This window comes from Halichoerus grypus, chromosome 14 (assembly GCF_964656455.1).
Source record: "Halichoerus grypus chromosome 14, mHalGry1.hap1.1, whole genome shotgun sequence".
NCBI classification, from domain to species: domain Eukaryota; kingdom Metazoa; phylum Chordata; class Mammalia; order Carnivora; family Phocidae; genus Halichoerus; species Halichoerus grypus.
This window is the reverse complement of record NC_135725.1, coordinates 91,567,855-91,580,920: the sequence shown is the minus strand read 5'-3', so window position 1 is coordinate 91,580,920 and position 13,066 is coordinate 91,567,855. Positions and strand designations below refer to the sequence as shown.

At 60.3% G+C, this 13,066-nt stretch overlaps 1 protein-coding gene across 3 annotated transcripts in view; it reads right to left on the bottom strand.

Annotated features, from left to right (window-relative positions):
* Nucleotides 1–13,066, bottom strand: part of COL5A1 (collagen type V alpha 1 chain) — a 155,916-nt gene that overhangs the window by 109,261 nt on the left and 33,589 nt on the right. For all 3 annotated transcript variants that reach the window (XR_004922416.2, XM_036108711.2, XM_036108705.2), the window contains exons 2-4: nucleotides 9,205–9,372; nucleotides 2,622–2,835; nucleotides 1,176–1,338 (exon numbers count right to left, since the gene is read on the bottom strand). Coding sequence is in view for 2 of the 3 variants with exons in the window: in XM_036108711.2 (XP_035964604.2) it covers nucleotides 1,176–1,338; nucleotides 2,622–2,835; nucleotides 9,205–9,372 (545 nt within the window). In the remaining variant the exon portion in view is untranslated. The remainder of the gene's footprint in view (nucleotides 1–1,175; nucleotides 1,339–2,621; nucleotides 2,836–9,204; nucleotides 9,373–13,066) is intronic.

Here is a 13,066-nt window from a genome sequence, read left to right as displayed (position 1 = left end):
CCATCTAGAACAGAAATGGGAGTAACAAGCACGCAGTCTCTCCCTCCGGGACCCCCGCAGTGCACAGGGATCCGGTCGACACCTGACCAGCCTGGGGGTCTCCAATTCACCGAGTAGATGCCCGGGCCCGGACACCCTACCTCAGGTGTGAGCACAGGGCTGGAGGGCATGGAGCATTCCTCTCAAACATGGCCAAGTATGTGCACAGTCCCGGGAATTTCGAGAGGAAACGCTGCCCCAAGGATGAAATCCCAGAGCTGGGAGAGCCCTCAGACCATCCAGCATGGTGGTTTCCAAACACACTTTAGCCACAGAGCCCTGGGGGCAGCCAACGCTCCTTCCACAAAGCCCGAATATGTAGAAGAAAGAAGTCCAGCGGAGGGGTCCTGGCTGTCACCTCGCCCAAGCCAGAGGGACCACCGCCGGTCACCTGAAGTGCCTTCTAGAATGCAGATCCCAGGGCCCTGCCACAGGCCTGGGGCCCCGGCACCTCAGGAAGCAAAGCCTAAGCATCTGAACATTTAAGATCCCCAGGTGGTGCCACTGTGCTCGGCTGGGGCACCTGGAAGCCGCTGGTCCCCTGCAGAGCTGACCTGCTTCTGCAGGACACAGCTCTTTAACGCTGTCTTATACTGAACCCCAGTCTTCAAAGGAGAGAAATGCAGGACTCTGCAGGTTGAAGTGGGGGCTCCCAGGGCCCACTCTGCTCAGCCCCCTTCTCCGTCCCTGAGGCATTTCCCGGGGAAACCGGGTCCCAGGCTGTAGGTGGGCACCACCAAGGGACAGCACCTCCGAAGGGTGGCGGCTCGTGCCTTCCCGCAGCGCCCCGGCCTCCGGTGCCCCCAGCCCCAGCTGCCCCCTTCCCAGGACCCTCAGATACCAGAAGGCAGGAGTCCACGTGTGTCCACGAGCCCCAGACCACGCTCACCAAAGCCCGTGCCCTTCCCAAGCTCGTCCCTGGGCCCCTTGGACAAGGGTGGACACGCTGTCCTCACAGAGCCTCTCCACTCCCACAGGCCACAAACAGCCCTCGGGATGGCAGCAGAGGCCGCAGCCAATAGGAACCAAGGCCACGCCAGAATTCCCGCTGTCCCCGAGAAGGAGGCTGCATCCAGGAGGGACCCCTCGCCAGCGCCGGTCCCAGGTGCCCGTGGGACAGCCTCCCCTCATCTTACCTCGAACACTTCCTCGTCCAGGATCCGGGTCCCAAACACGATAATGCCATTGACATCTATCATGGGGTGGTCACTGCGGGCGAGGTGTTTGGTGGTCTTCTTTTTACAATCCAGGATCAAGGTGACATTTTTCTTGTGGATACTGAGAGCGATCCTGTGCCACCTGCGAAGAAACAGCCCGGGCAGGTGAAGAGGGCGTTTGTCACAGACCACCAACACAGAGGACCTGCAGCAAACGATTACTTCTTGCACGGTCGCGGGGGGGCTGGGCAGCTCCGAGCCCAGCCTCTGCCATCAGACCAGGCTGGCCACGGGTCTGTGAACCTGAACCCCGTAGCAAACTGCAGGCTGCTGGAGAAGACAGGGTTTGCTGGGAAGTGGTGGGATGGATGGATCGATGTGAAGCTCTCCGTGAGAAACACAGGGACCACATCCTGAGGGGCTTCCAAGATCAGGCCCACGGCCTCGGATGTGTTCGCCATGAAAGAGCTGACTTTCAAACTACCAGGGTTTAGGTATGCCCCCAGTAGAGAATTCTGGAAAGATTTGTCTTTTTTCTTTTTTTTTAAATCATTCACTCCCACATCTAATGTGTCCATATCCTGAAGGATATCATACGTCCTTTAAAGAAGATGTGGTATCTATACACAATGGAATACTAATCAGCCATCAAAAAGAATGAAATCTACCATTTGCATCAATGTGGATGGAACTGGAGGGGATTATTCTAAGCGAAATAAGTCAGTCAGAGAAAGACAATTATCATATGATTTCACTCATATGTGGAATTTAAGAAACGAAACAGAGGAGCATAGTGGAAGGGAGGGAAAAATAAAACAAGACGAAATCAGAGAGGGAGAAAAACCATAAGAGACTCTTAGTCATAGGAAACAAACTGAGGGTTACTGGAGGGGAGGGGGGTGGGGGATGGGGTAACTGGGTGACGGGCATGAAGGAGGGCATGGGTTGTAATGAGCACTGGGTGTTATATGCAACTGATGAGTCTCAGACATGTACCTCTAAACCAATAGTACACTATATGTTAATTAATTGAATTTAAGTAAAAAAAAATAAAAAATAAAATAAAAGGATATCGTACATCCTTTCTGGAAGGAGTCGGGTAAAACCGCACGATCTTCGATGTCCCTTTGAGACTCGGAGCCTAGCATTTGAGATACTTTAGTGCATTTGAAGGGGAAGAGGAGACCCAGGGAGAAGTAAGGGCCCCCCAAAGACGCAGAAGACAACCCAAGACCAGGACCCAGGCCTCCGGACTCGAGCCCAGTCCTCTCTCGGCCTGGTGCCCACCTGTGTGCATGGTGGGACCATCCTGCTTTTTTGTCAGGTGCATCCTGCTATAGGTACCTTACCAGCCAGCAGGCTTTAGGCGGCCTGCCCGGCCCCCCAGCAGGAGTAGGACAGGGTTGCTGAGCAGTGCCCACTTACTTGCCATCGGACAGGTTGATGCCCCTGAAGAGGGGGTAATCCTCTGGCCCTGGTTTCCCCGTGTGGTCCTCATAGAGGAAGACCGGAGAGCGGCCCATCTCCAGGCCGATCTGCTGGATGCCCTGCTCATTGTAGATGGAGACCAGGAAGGCCTGGCTGCCTTTCTTGGCTTTCACAGTGGTTAGAATGGAGAAATCCTCAGGAAATGAAGATGCTGTAACAGAAGACAGAGATAAGAAGGCAGTCAGGAAGCCCTAACTATACCCAGCCACAGCTACACAAACAAACCTGCTCGGGGACCTGGCAACCTTTGGTGCATATGGTGGTGCACAGCCATCTGCTGCACATCTGCCCCTTGATCAAACTGTTCCTGCAGCCCTTCCCTATCGCCACATGACCAAGCCTACCCTCTTGGAGGCTCAGTACAAATACAAACCTGACTGGTTCTTCCAGCAGTGAGTCTTCAATGTCATCTCCTCAGTTCCTATACCTCAATACATCTGTGTATAAATCCTAATTAGAACCTCCCAGAATGTCAGCTCCCTCTGGGCAGGGGCTGTTTTCAGATGCATCTCCGTACCCTCCGTAGCGCCTAAGGCTATACCTAGCAGATTGTGTCTCATTGAGTGCCCTCAGGAGGGAGGGGGAGAGAGAGCAGGGAGAAGGAAGGCCCGAGGCAAGGGACCACATCTCTGGGCTAGTATGCAAAACAGAAGATAAGTAGAAAGAAATCGAAAGACTTCAACCCAAATTTTCAAAAGGAAGGAAAAAAACAAACCCCATATGTTAATGGCAGGGAATGCTCTTTAAAACTCAGGACAGAAACAACACGAGGTCATTAACGACCAGGCCCACACCAGCCTGCCGAGAGCCAGCGCGGGCCTGCCCTGCCTGCTCCAGATCTCCCCACGGGCACGCGCCCTTCCCCCCCATGGATCCTGCTGGCCCAGAGAGCGTGGCGGGTCCCTGCACAGGGGAGCCACCCGGAAACGCTCCGCAGAACCGGCCAGAAGGAGCGGCGTCCGGAGAGGAGTCGGCATGAGCACCCTCACAGGAGAGGGGCTGTGAACCTGGCTTACGGGCCTGGATAAGGAGCGACCCTGTTGTCAGACCCACCGCTCCTTAGAATGGTAACAAGGTCAAGCAGCTGGCCCCAAGGCCTGTGGGGCTGAGCTGGGGGGAGGGCAGCTTCCAGCGCAGACGCTATCCGTGGGCGCCCTCTGCTGATGGAAGCGCCGTGCGGCCAGGCAGCTCGCCCTGCTTCTGCTCAAGGGAGCAGAGAGCCGCAGGGTGCCATGCTGGGGACAAGGGGACCTCCAGGGCACCAGGCCCAGGGCGTCCTAAGACTCCCGGGGGGCAGGAGGAGGGGGACCACCCGCTGTGGCTTCTGTGACCTCTGAAGGACTCAGGGTGAGGAGATGTTGCCAGGACGAGCCAAGGGCAAGAGAGGCCACGGCTGCTCCCATCAGGGAAACCAACTGGCCCCCAAAGGCCAGCTCAGAGACTCGTGTCAGGTCCCAAGGCGGAGACAGAAGGCCGCTTGAGAAGTCCACCCCACGGGCCCCAAACCCCCAGCTAAGGTGCCCACGGGGGGACAGAGGCCCTGGGGCTGGGGTCTCCCTCCCCCAGGGGAACGGGCAACGCTGGGCAGCGCGGCCACCTGTCCCAAGACAGGCCGAGTCAGGCCGCCCTTCCACATGGACAGGAAGCCTTTGGGAAGAGGTGTCCTGAGATGACCACAGTCTCAGAGCCCTCGGCTCCACGCTGTCCCTCCGCTCGAGGGACGTGAGGGGAGTCAGAGGGGCATCTGCTGGGCAGGCCAGAAGAAGCCCCCGCTGCAAGGCCAGGGCAGGACCTTGGGGCCCCACTGGGTCCCTGGGGGTGAATGGGCACCAAGGGGCCCAGGGGGTGTTTGACCTGAGGCACCCAGAGGCCACTGCCCACGTCCAGGGTAGCAAGGTTACAGTCCCTCGCTCTCATCTCGAGGGTCACTGCCCCATCCCCAGCCCAAGACGACCCCACGCCATATACATCCTGTCTGAAATACAGAGAAGAACGGGGAACGAGGGCGCAGCCTGGGGAGAGCCACGGCCCCATCTCTCCAGCTCGTGAGGACACCGTGTCCCAGCGTTCACACCTTCGTGAGAGCAGATCTCAGCTCAGAGAGCCTGAGAGGATAAATTATGTCTGACATGAATCTCCCTGCTGGTGAAATAATATTGGCTTTATTGTCACTCCAGAGATGGCCTATTCCAGGCGTGACGTGAGCCGGACGCTGACACGCTCCCTGACCCGTGCTGTCTGGGCTCTCCGTGGGACTGCGTCTGGGTCCCACTCTTCCTACTCGATTTCTCAAAGTCACAGGGGAGAGGCGGGTTCAGCAAGAGGCCCAATTACTTCCTTAGGTCATTTCCTTTTCCCTTCGCTGAGGCCAAAGGGCACCGCGGCCATTTGGGTATACAGTAGGAACTTAATAAAGGCATCACTATTAAACTGAATCCTACTAAGCCAACGGCTTCTGGACAAGACGGTCTGCTGGACGGGGGCTGATCTGGAGCACCAGGCCCGCCTGGAGGGAAGGTCTGGGGCGAAGGCCAAAGGGGGCAGGGGGACATTGTCATATCCCAGCCCTGCTTCAGATCCTGAGCATGAAGGGAGTCTCAGTGGCCCTGAGGTTACCAGACGGAGGACAAAATGGAGAGAGGACCCCAATCCGAGGCACGAGAACAGAGGAGGGGGCCAGTGATCATGGGGAGGCCTGCTGTGTCCTGGGGCCCCAGGAAGTCGGGGCAGCCCAATGGAACGCACAGCCTCCTGCATTCAGGAGGATCCGCGATGGCATCTTCTAGGGTCTCAGGCCTGTCTTCCCGTCACACGATGTCCCCCCCAGGCAGACGGTGGTGAGGTCCGGAGACCCCCAGGCAAGCAGGGTCACCCTCTCTGGCTTGCCCCCCAAAGCGTCCCAGTTCCGGGCTCTGCCTTCGTCCTTACAGCCTGTCAGGGCCGCCCAGTGCCAACTGTCGGGAAAGGTCCAGGCCTACAGTCGAGCTGACCTCAGGACCCGGGCCACTGAGTGTGAGCGAGATGAGGAAGACCCCTCGGAATCAGGGAGGGCGCGAGTCTCTGTCTGGCTAGCAGGTGCAGACACCACGGAACTGCCTACCTGCCCCCCCGGAAGGAGAGCAATCCCACTGCAGGGTCCCCCACTGTGCCACCCTGACTTCCCAGTCCAGGGAAGCCGGGACTGCAGACCATTCGTACAGAGCTGCCAAACAGGTGAACGGGCGCAGTGGGCGCCACGGGTTCGCCCACATCAGGTGCGGGCTGGGGGAAGAACACGTCCCCACAAAGGATCCCAAATACCCGCTCGGCCTTGGCCACCGAGCGCTCCTCCCTGAGCCTGCGAAGGGGGCCCTGCGTCCTCGGAGCAGCTGGGCAACTCCGGGGTCTCCTCGTCATGGCCATGAGTCACCCAGACATGGACGTCCCTTTGCTCTAAGACTCATTCAAACATGTTTACACTCAACTCCGGCCGCCTGACCACCCGGCCCGTCCAGCAGACACAGCAGCTCCCCCGACCCAGAGACGGGCCTCCCAGTGAAAAGGTCAGCTGGAGTCCAAGAGAGAAGGGACAGAAGCCATGTGTCTCCTCAGACCCGAGGCCGCAGTCACACGACACTGGCCTGGAAGAATGTTCCCTGGCCGCTTTCACGGACTCCACACTTTGGGATTTGGAGAAGGGACCCCCTCGAAATTCCTACTCAGATCAGCCCGAGGCCACCTCCGGCTTTATTTGGCTTTGATGAGGCGCTGGATCTGCCTGGACCCGTTCCACTCCTCACAGTAATTGTGACCAGAAGACCCTGTCAGAGCGTTTACACTCTAAGTGTCTAATCAAGTCCCTAATTTGAGAGCTTAGGGAAAACGAGTCTGAGAAACTATGCCCTGTCTTACAGCTGAGGGATCCACACTGCATCTCCCATCACGAGTCTATCTTCTGGGATCCCTGCAGTTTTAGGAGGGCGGGGCAGACTCTCACCCTGAGCTGGGCGGGCGTTGGGGGTCAGAGTGATGGCAGATCTGTCCCAGGCAGGACGCCTGGCTTGCCCAGCGCGGCCTGGCCGGGGGACAGCACTGTGCATGCCCCGCACAGGCGCCAGGGCCTGGGGCAGCCACCCCCTGGAGCCCTTCCTTTGTGCCCCTCAGTCTCTCTAGGACAGGGGACGGAGGGACGGGGGGATGGGGGGCAGGACGTAGGCAGCTTCTGGGCGGAGATGAGAGCGAGCATCTGGTGGATGATTCTAGAAGACAGGCTCAGCCCCATAGGGGAGGAAGTGCTCCGGGACGTGTGGAATGTTGGCCCCGACAGCAATCTGTGGGTTATAAGCCAGGGGACCTGACAGTGACCTGGTCTGCAGCCCAGGGCGGCCAGGCACACAGAGGTGGGCTCCCGGGAGGTCTGGAGGGGACCCAGTGCCCCTGACTGACCTCATCTACCCGAAGTGACCTTCTTGAATAGGGCCGACCCAGCCTCTCTCAGGGACAGACACCTAAGGGCCCCGTGGATTAAAGGCAGGCTGAGTGCAAGGAGCATCGGAAGCAGGCACAAAGCCCCTGAAAGAGCGTGTCCTTCGGGACCCTCTGGGGACGTGGGAGCACAGAGACACCGCGACTTGTCCAAAGACTGCCCAACGTCGGGGTCACAGCCAGGTCACCAAAAAGTGATGCACAGTCTTCTACTAATGACAAGGGTATTATAGCACATGGAATGGGCGCCTGCCCAGGAGAGCATGACTGCCTGGTCCCCTGGCCCCTTTCTGATCTGAATCACGAGCTCATTTAAGGCAGGGGGGAGAAGTGATCCATCATGGGCTATTCATCCACGTTCAGAGAAGCCCTGAGGGTTTGCCTGACCCTGGGGTGTGGGGAGGGGGTGTCACAGTGTCCACAGCCGGGTGACAGGGACAACTGGGATGCCACATCTTAGCAGCCAACGTCGCCCCCTACCCTGGGCACATAATTCCAAGCAGAGATCTGGCGCTTGGCAATTGCTTCTCATGAGAAGCCTGCACCCTCTAGCTGGGAGCCCTGATGCTCGATTCCTCTGTCTCTCCAGGTCATTGCCCCCAATTAAGCTTCCGTGTGGGAGCGCTTCCTTTCCCATGACCCGGGGTCTCTCTCAACCACGTCACAGGGGAACTAGCCATCACCTTTTTGCATGTGGAGTCCTGGCAGCCTGTCTACAGCTAGAGACACACCTGCTCAGAGAAGCGAGGGGAGCAGATGAGGCCTCGCGGGCCACCCTCACTGGTGGGTGGGGACGGCCGCTGAGCTGCTTTCACTAGAATGAGACCACAGCGGCCTCCTTAGATGGGCTTCCTGGAAACCAAGTGTGCTTCTGCCACCATACGGTCATCCCGCCCTGCGCCCTGGCTGGAGGTGGGGGGGGGGTGGAGCCATACCCATACCCACGCATGTCCGTCCCCACCACCACGCACCCGGGACACAGGCTCAGGTCCCGCCACCCGGGACACAGGCTCAGGTCCCGCCACCCGGGACACAGGCTCAGGTCCCGCCACCCGGGACACAGGCTCAGGTCCCACCACCCCACACCCGGGACACAGGCTCAGGTCCCGCCACCCGGGACACAGGCTCAGGTCCCACCACCCCACACCCGGGACACAGGCTCAGGTCCCACCACCCAGGACACAGGCTCAGGTCCCACCACCCAGGACACAGGCTCAGGTCCCACCACCCCACACCCGGGACACAGGCTCAGGTCCCACCACCCGGGACACAGGCTCAGGTCCCGCCACCCGGGACACAGGCTCAGGTCCCGCCACCCGGGACACAGGCTCAGGTCCCGCCACCCGGGACACAGGCTCAGGTCCCACCACCCCACACCCGGGACACAGGCTCAGGTCCCACCACCCGGGACACAGGCTCAGGTCCCGCCACCCGGGACACAGGCTCAGGTCCCGCCACCCGGGACACAGGCTCAGGTCCCGCCACCCGGGACACAGGCTCAGGTCCCGCCACCCGGGACACAGGCTCAGGTCCCACCACCCGGGACACAGGCTCAGGTCCCACCACCCCACACCCGGGACACAGGCTCAGGTCCCACCACCCAGGACACAGGCTCAGGTCCCACCACCCCACACCCGGGACACAGGCTCAGGTCCCACCACCCGGGACACAGGCTCAGGTCCCGCCACCCGGGACACAGGCTCAGGTCCCGCCACCCGGGACACAGGCTCAGGTCCCGCCACCCGGGACACAGGCTCAGGTCCCGCCACCCGGGACACAGGCTCAGGTCCCGCCACCCGGGACACAGGCTCAGGTCCCACCACCCCACACCCGGGACACAGGCTCAGGTCCCACCACCCAGGACACAGGCTCAGGTCCCACCACCCCACACCCGGGACACAGGCTCAGGTCCCGCCACCCGGGACACAGGCTCAGGTCCCGCCACCCGGGACACAGGCTCAGGTCCCGCCACCCGGGACACAGGCTCAGGTCCCGCCACCCGGGACACAGGCTCAGGTCCCGCCACCCGGGACACACACACACACACGCCTCTTACCAGGGTACAGCTGCTTGGTGGGTGCACTGAGCTGAGCATCCTTCGTGACTCTGTAAGCGACATCTGGACCTTTGGAAGATCTCCGCGTGGCACAAAAGCCTGTTGTCTTTGTTATTCCATCAGGCAAGTTGTGAAAATCTAGGACCTTCAGGAGATCTGCTGGCTGAGCTGAAATGGCAAAAGGAGGTGGGGGGTTAGCCCCAGGCGGGAAGAAAGGGCACACAGCACAGACCACCTGCCGGGGCGTGCACGGAGGGCTGAAGGGAATGGGAACCAGCTCAGAACCAGCTGTGACCAGGGGCTCAGGGGCGCGGAGTGGCCCACTCTGAGAAGTGCCCACGTCCGGGTCCCCGGAACCGCGCTCCTGGCCCAGCTCCTGCCGCGGCCACGCACCAGGAGCGAACTGTTGCTCGCTGTGCCCCTTGTGGCCTTCCCCCCCCCCAAGTTTGCAGACTTGGCTTCTCCACTCTGTCATCTTCCACTGGCAGGTGCTGGACGGGTCCGGCTCCCAGACACCCTTTCCCACCCCGTCGTGGGAAAGCCACCCAAATGCAAGCCGCGAGGCTGGTAGGACCCCGCTGCTGATGGGAGTGGCTGCAGAGGGAGGGAGGTCTTCCGGAGCGGGACACTGGCAGCTTGTGGGTTCTGCCGTGCGGCTCTGGGGTCGGCACATCCCGTGTGACCAAGACGGGAACCGCAGAGACCGTTGGCGCATTTTATCCCCCATAGTCACCCGATTAAAATGTGATTTCCCCATCACTGTTTACAGCAAGAGCCAGTTTCCATTTCCCCCAGAAGACCTATGCCTACAAGGTAAAACAGTGCAGAACCAAGGACAAGGGAGGAGCAGATCAGTACATCCCTTCCAGAAAGTTCCAGACCCTCCATCGGGGGCTCCTCAGAGAAGGGCAGCAGGGCCTGAGGGCATTCCCATGGAAGCCAGGGCACTTTCTTCAGCAAGAGCCGGCTTCCCCGCGCCCATGCCTCCTCCTTCACATCGGGAAGAGCGGAGACCTCCAGACTCTGAGGACCACACGCCTGGGATCCACACACCTGCCCCAAACAGGTGATTTCATGGGGAAAGCTCCCATTACTACAAACAAGAGGCCCCACTGGTGCCGGCAGAGAAAATAAACTCCAACTTGGAGTCAGAGTGTCAGGCCACGCGAGCAGCAGGTGCCGCCCTGGGGTTTTGGGGATCCCAGTGTCCAGCACCCACCTGCCTGCAGGGTGGGGGTGGGGCTGGGGCTGGGAGTGGGGACTGGCCCCGCCCCCACCGCCGAGCACGTGAGCCCCACTGGGCCAATCAGGGCACAGCACCTCCCTGTCCCAGGTGGTTGGTTCCCCAGGTGGGCCCCAGGTGGCCTGACAAAGCTCCATCCTGGGTCTTTTCTTTGGGAAAGAAGAATCCTCTGTGCTCTGCTGGCCCCACACATGGACTCTGAATTGGGAGCTGCAGGCAGCCCTCTCCTGGGAGGGAGAGACAGACTCCTGCCACACTGCTTGAGCCCCTGGATCAAGCCATGCCTTAAGAAGATGCATCTACATTAGCCAGTAAGTTTGTCCTTATATTTAGGGCAACTCGGGTGAGACTCTACCACCTGCTACTATAAAACCAGCACCCACTGCAGGGGTGACAGAGAGGCTGACAGCAGGCTCTTCAGCCCCCCGGCTCACCGGCCTCCCTCCCCAGAGGGCTGACTACATGCCTGAGACTCACTCGAGAGGAAAGTCCCACATTGCTAACAAGCGTGGAGGATCTGGAGGTGAGAAAGGAGCCCCCCCGCCACCAGCATCGGTTTCCCCTTCTCCAGTCCCGGGAATCCTGCAGCCAGCTGCTGCGCCCGGAGCTCAGCATAACCATGGGGGGCACGTGGGGACCCTGAAGCCTGTGCCCCCTCCCTGCTCATCCAGCAAGGCCCTGACAGAGGCCCGTTGCCCAGGAGGGCAGGCCTGGAGCAGGGCCAGGCCGTGGCATTCAGGGCCGTGGACGGTGCCCTGGCAGGTGCAGATGGCACCCTGGGGACCACCCTCCCCACACCATGACTCGCTGGGATGGGGAGGGGACAGGAGCCTGGGCCAGGCCCTGAGAACACCATGCTACCCAGATCCCAGAGTTCTGCCCCCAGCACTGTCATTTCTACAACTCAGCTGTGCTGCAGAAACCCTTAAGGAAGGGACAGCGTGGGGACCCAGGACACTCCTGGTCCAGACTGACCTCCACTCATGGACAGAATCATGGCCTCTTGTGGCCTCTGTGATCTTCCGGGGTGGCTCTCGGCTCCTACCCAAGGCCCGGCCGCCACACAGGGTAGTCAGCCCCTCCTCCAAAGCACTCGGCACCGGTGACCCCTCCTACGGGGCCCCCCGCAGCCCTCACCAGATGCCCGTCCACCTGACATCAGACACAGGTGCTGGCAGAGGCCAGGCCTGGACTCGGGCCGTGGGAAGAGATGGGCCGTGCCAGCCGCCGGCTCACCTGTCCCAGTGACACGGCCCCAAGCTCTGGCTCATCTCTGAGACTCAGTTCCAAGGCGGGCAGTGGCCAGGGGAGGGATCAAAGATCCCGGCTGGGGTTTCTTGGGCTTGCATCCCACTAGCTGGTGATGCTCTTCCCAGATGGGCAGCTTGCACACCTGTTTTCTCGATTGCTGATGGGAGAGAGCTGTTTTCCAGAAGCCTCAGGGACATGTTTATAGGCCTCTGCTAAACAAGTTGAAAAGGCCACCAGACCATTCAGGCCCAACGCCACCCCTCCTGCCAGCCAGGGGCTCCCTGTGCCAGAGCTAGAAAATATTTTTCAGTTCTATAAAAGGTGTGGGAAGGGCCTGGGAGGCCTCTGGCAGGACAGGACTTTCGTGGACTTCCCTTCCATGGACACAGGAGCCTCCTCTTTGAAAGGCGGTTTCTTGGGAAACCAGGGCACTCGGCGCCTCTCTCAGCGTGAGAACGGCTGAAAACCACTCCGCGGACACCCCGGCCGGCAGCGGGAAGCCTCGGGGGGCAGGCGGGGTCCTAGCACTGGCGCCATGTGCCCACGAGGCAGCGCGAGGACCCTGGAAAGAAACGCAGGGGTGACAGCAGTGACCCTCAGATACAGAAGCAGGGATCGACCAACTGATCTGCCGGCGAGCAGGTGCAGGGGCGAATGGCCCAGAGCAGGACGAAGAGGGACCAGAGACACATCTTACAACTGGCGGGCACACGGCTGGGGGCAGTGTGTCCACCAACCCCACTAGGATGACCTCTGCCACCCCCAGAAGCACGTGCCACAATCACTCTGCAAGCCAGCTGCCCGGCGCCCCTCCAGACCCGGAACGGCGGGACTCCACGCCACCGGGGGCTGCCGCCCCCCATTTCACGGCTGCAGGACACGAGGCACCAAAGCAGCCCCCATCGGTGACCGCAGGGCCCTCGTGGCCTGACCACCAGCGGGTCACACGGCTACCAAGCCAGCCAGCCTCCAGGAGGCAGCACACGGCCCCACCCTCTGCATGAGGCTGCCGCGAGTGTGCCGGCCTTGGGCTCAAAGTCCTCTCCTTTTATATTTTATTTTATTTTATTTTATTTATTTTATTTTTTTGCTCTTCCCTAAAAAAGCTCCACGTATTCTCAAACACTTGCTATGGGCAAAGACTGCGTCTAAAGCCCTGGCTCTGTCCCTCCGCGCCGACGACAGGATGGCTTCTGGTGGCCTCCGGGTTGTGGGTTATCAGAACCTGCTCTCCGGACCTGGAACCGTAACGTGCCTTCGGATTCCACCAGGCCACTCATGACCAGAGCCGCCATGGGAAGGGACCTTTTCCTCCGTCCCCCGAGTCCTGGGGCCCCTAGGCCGGAGCAGTACCCACCGCTACTCTGC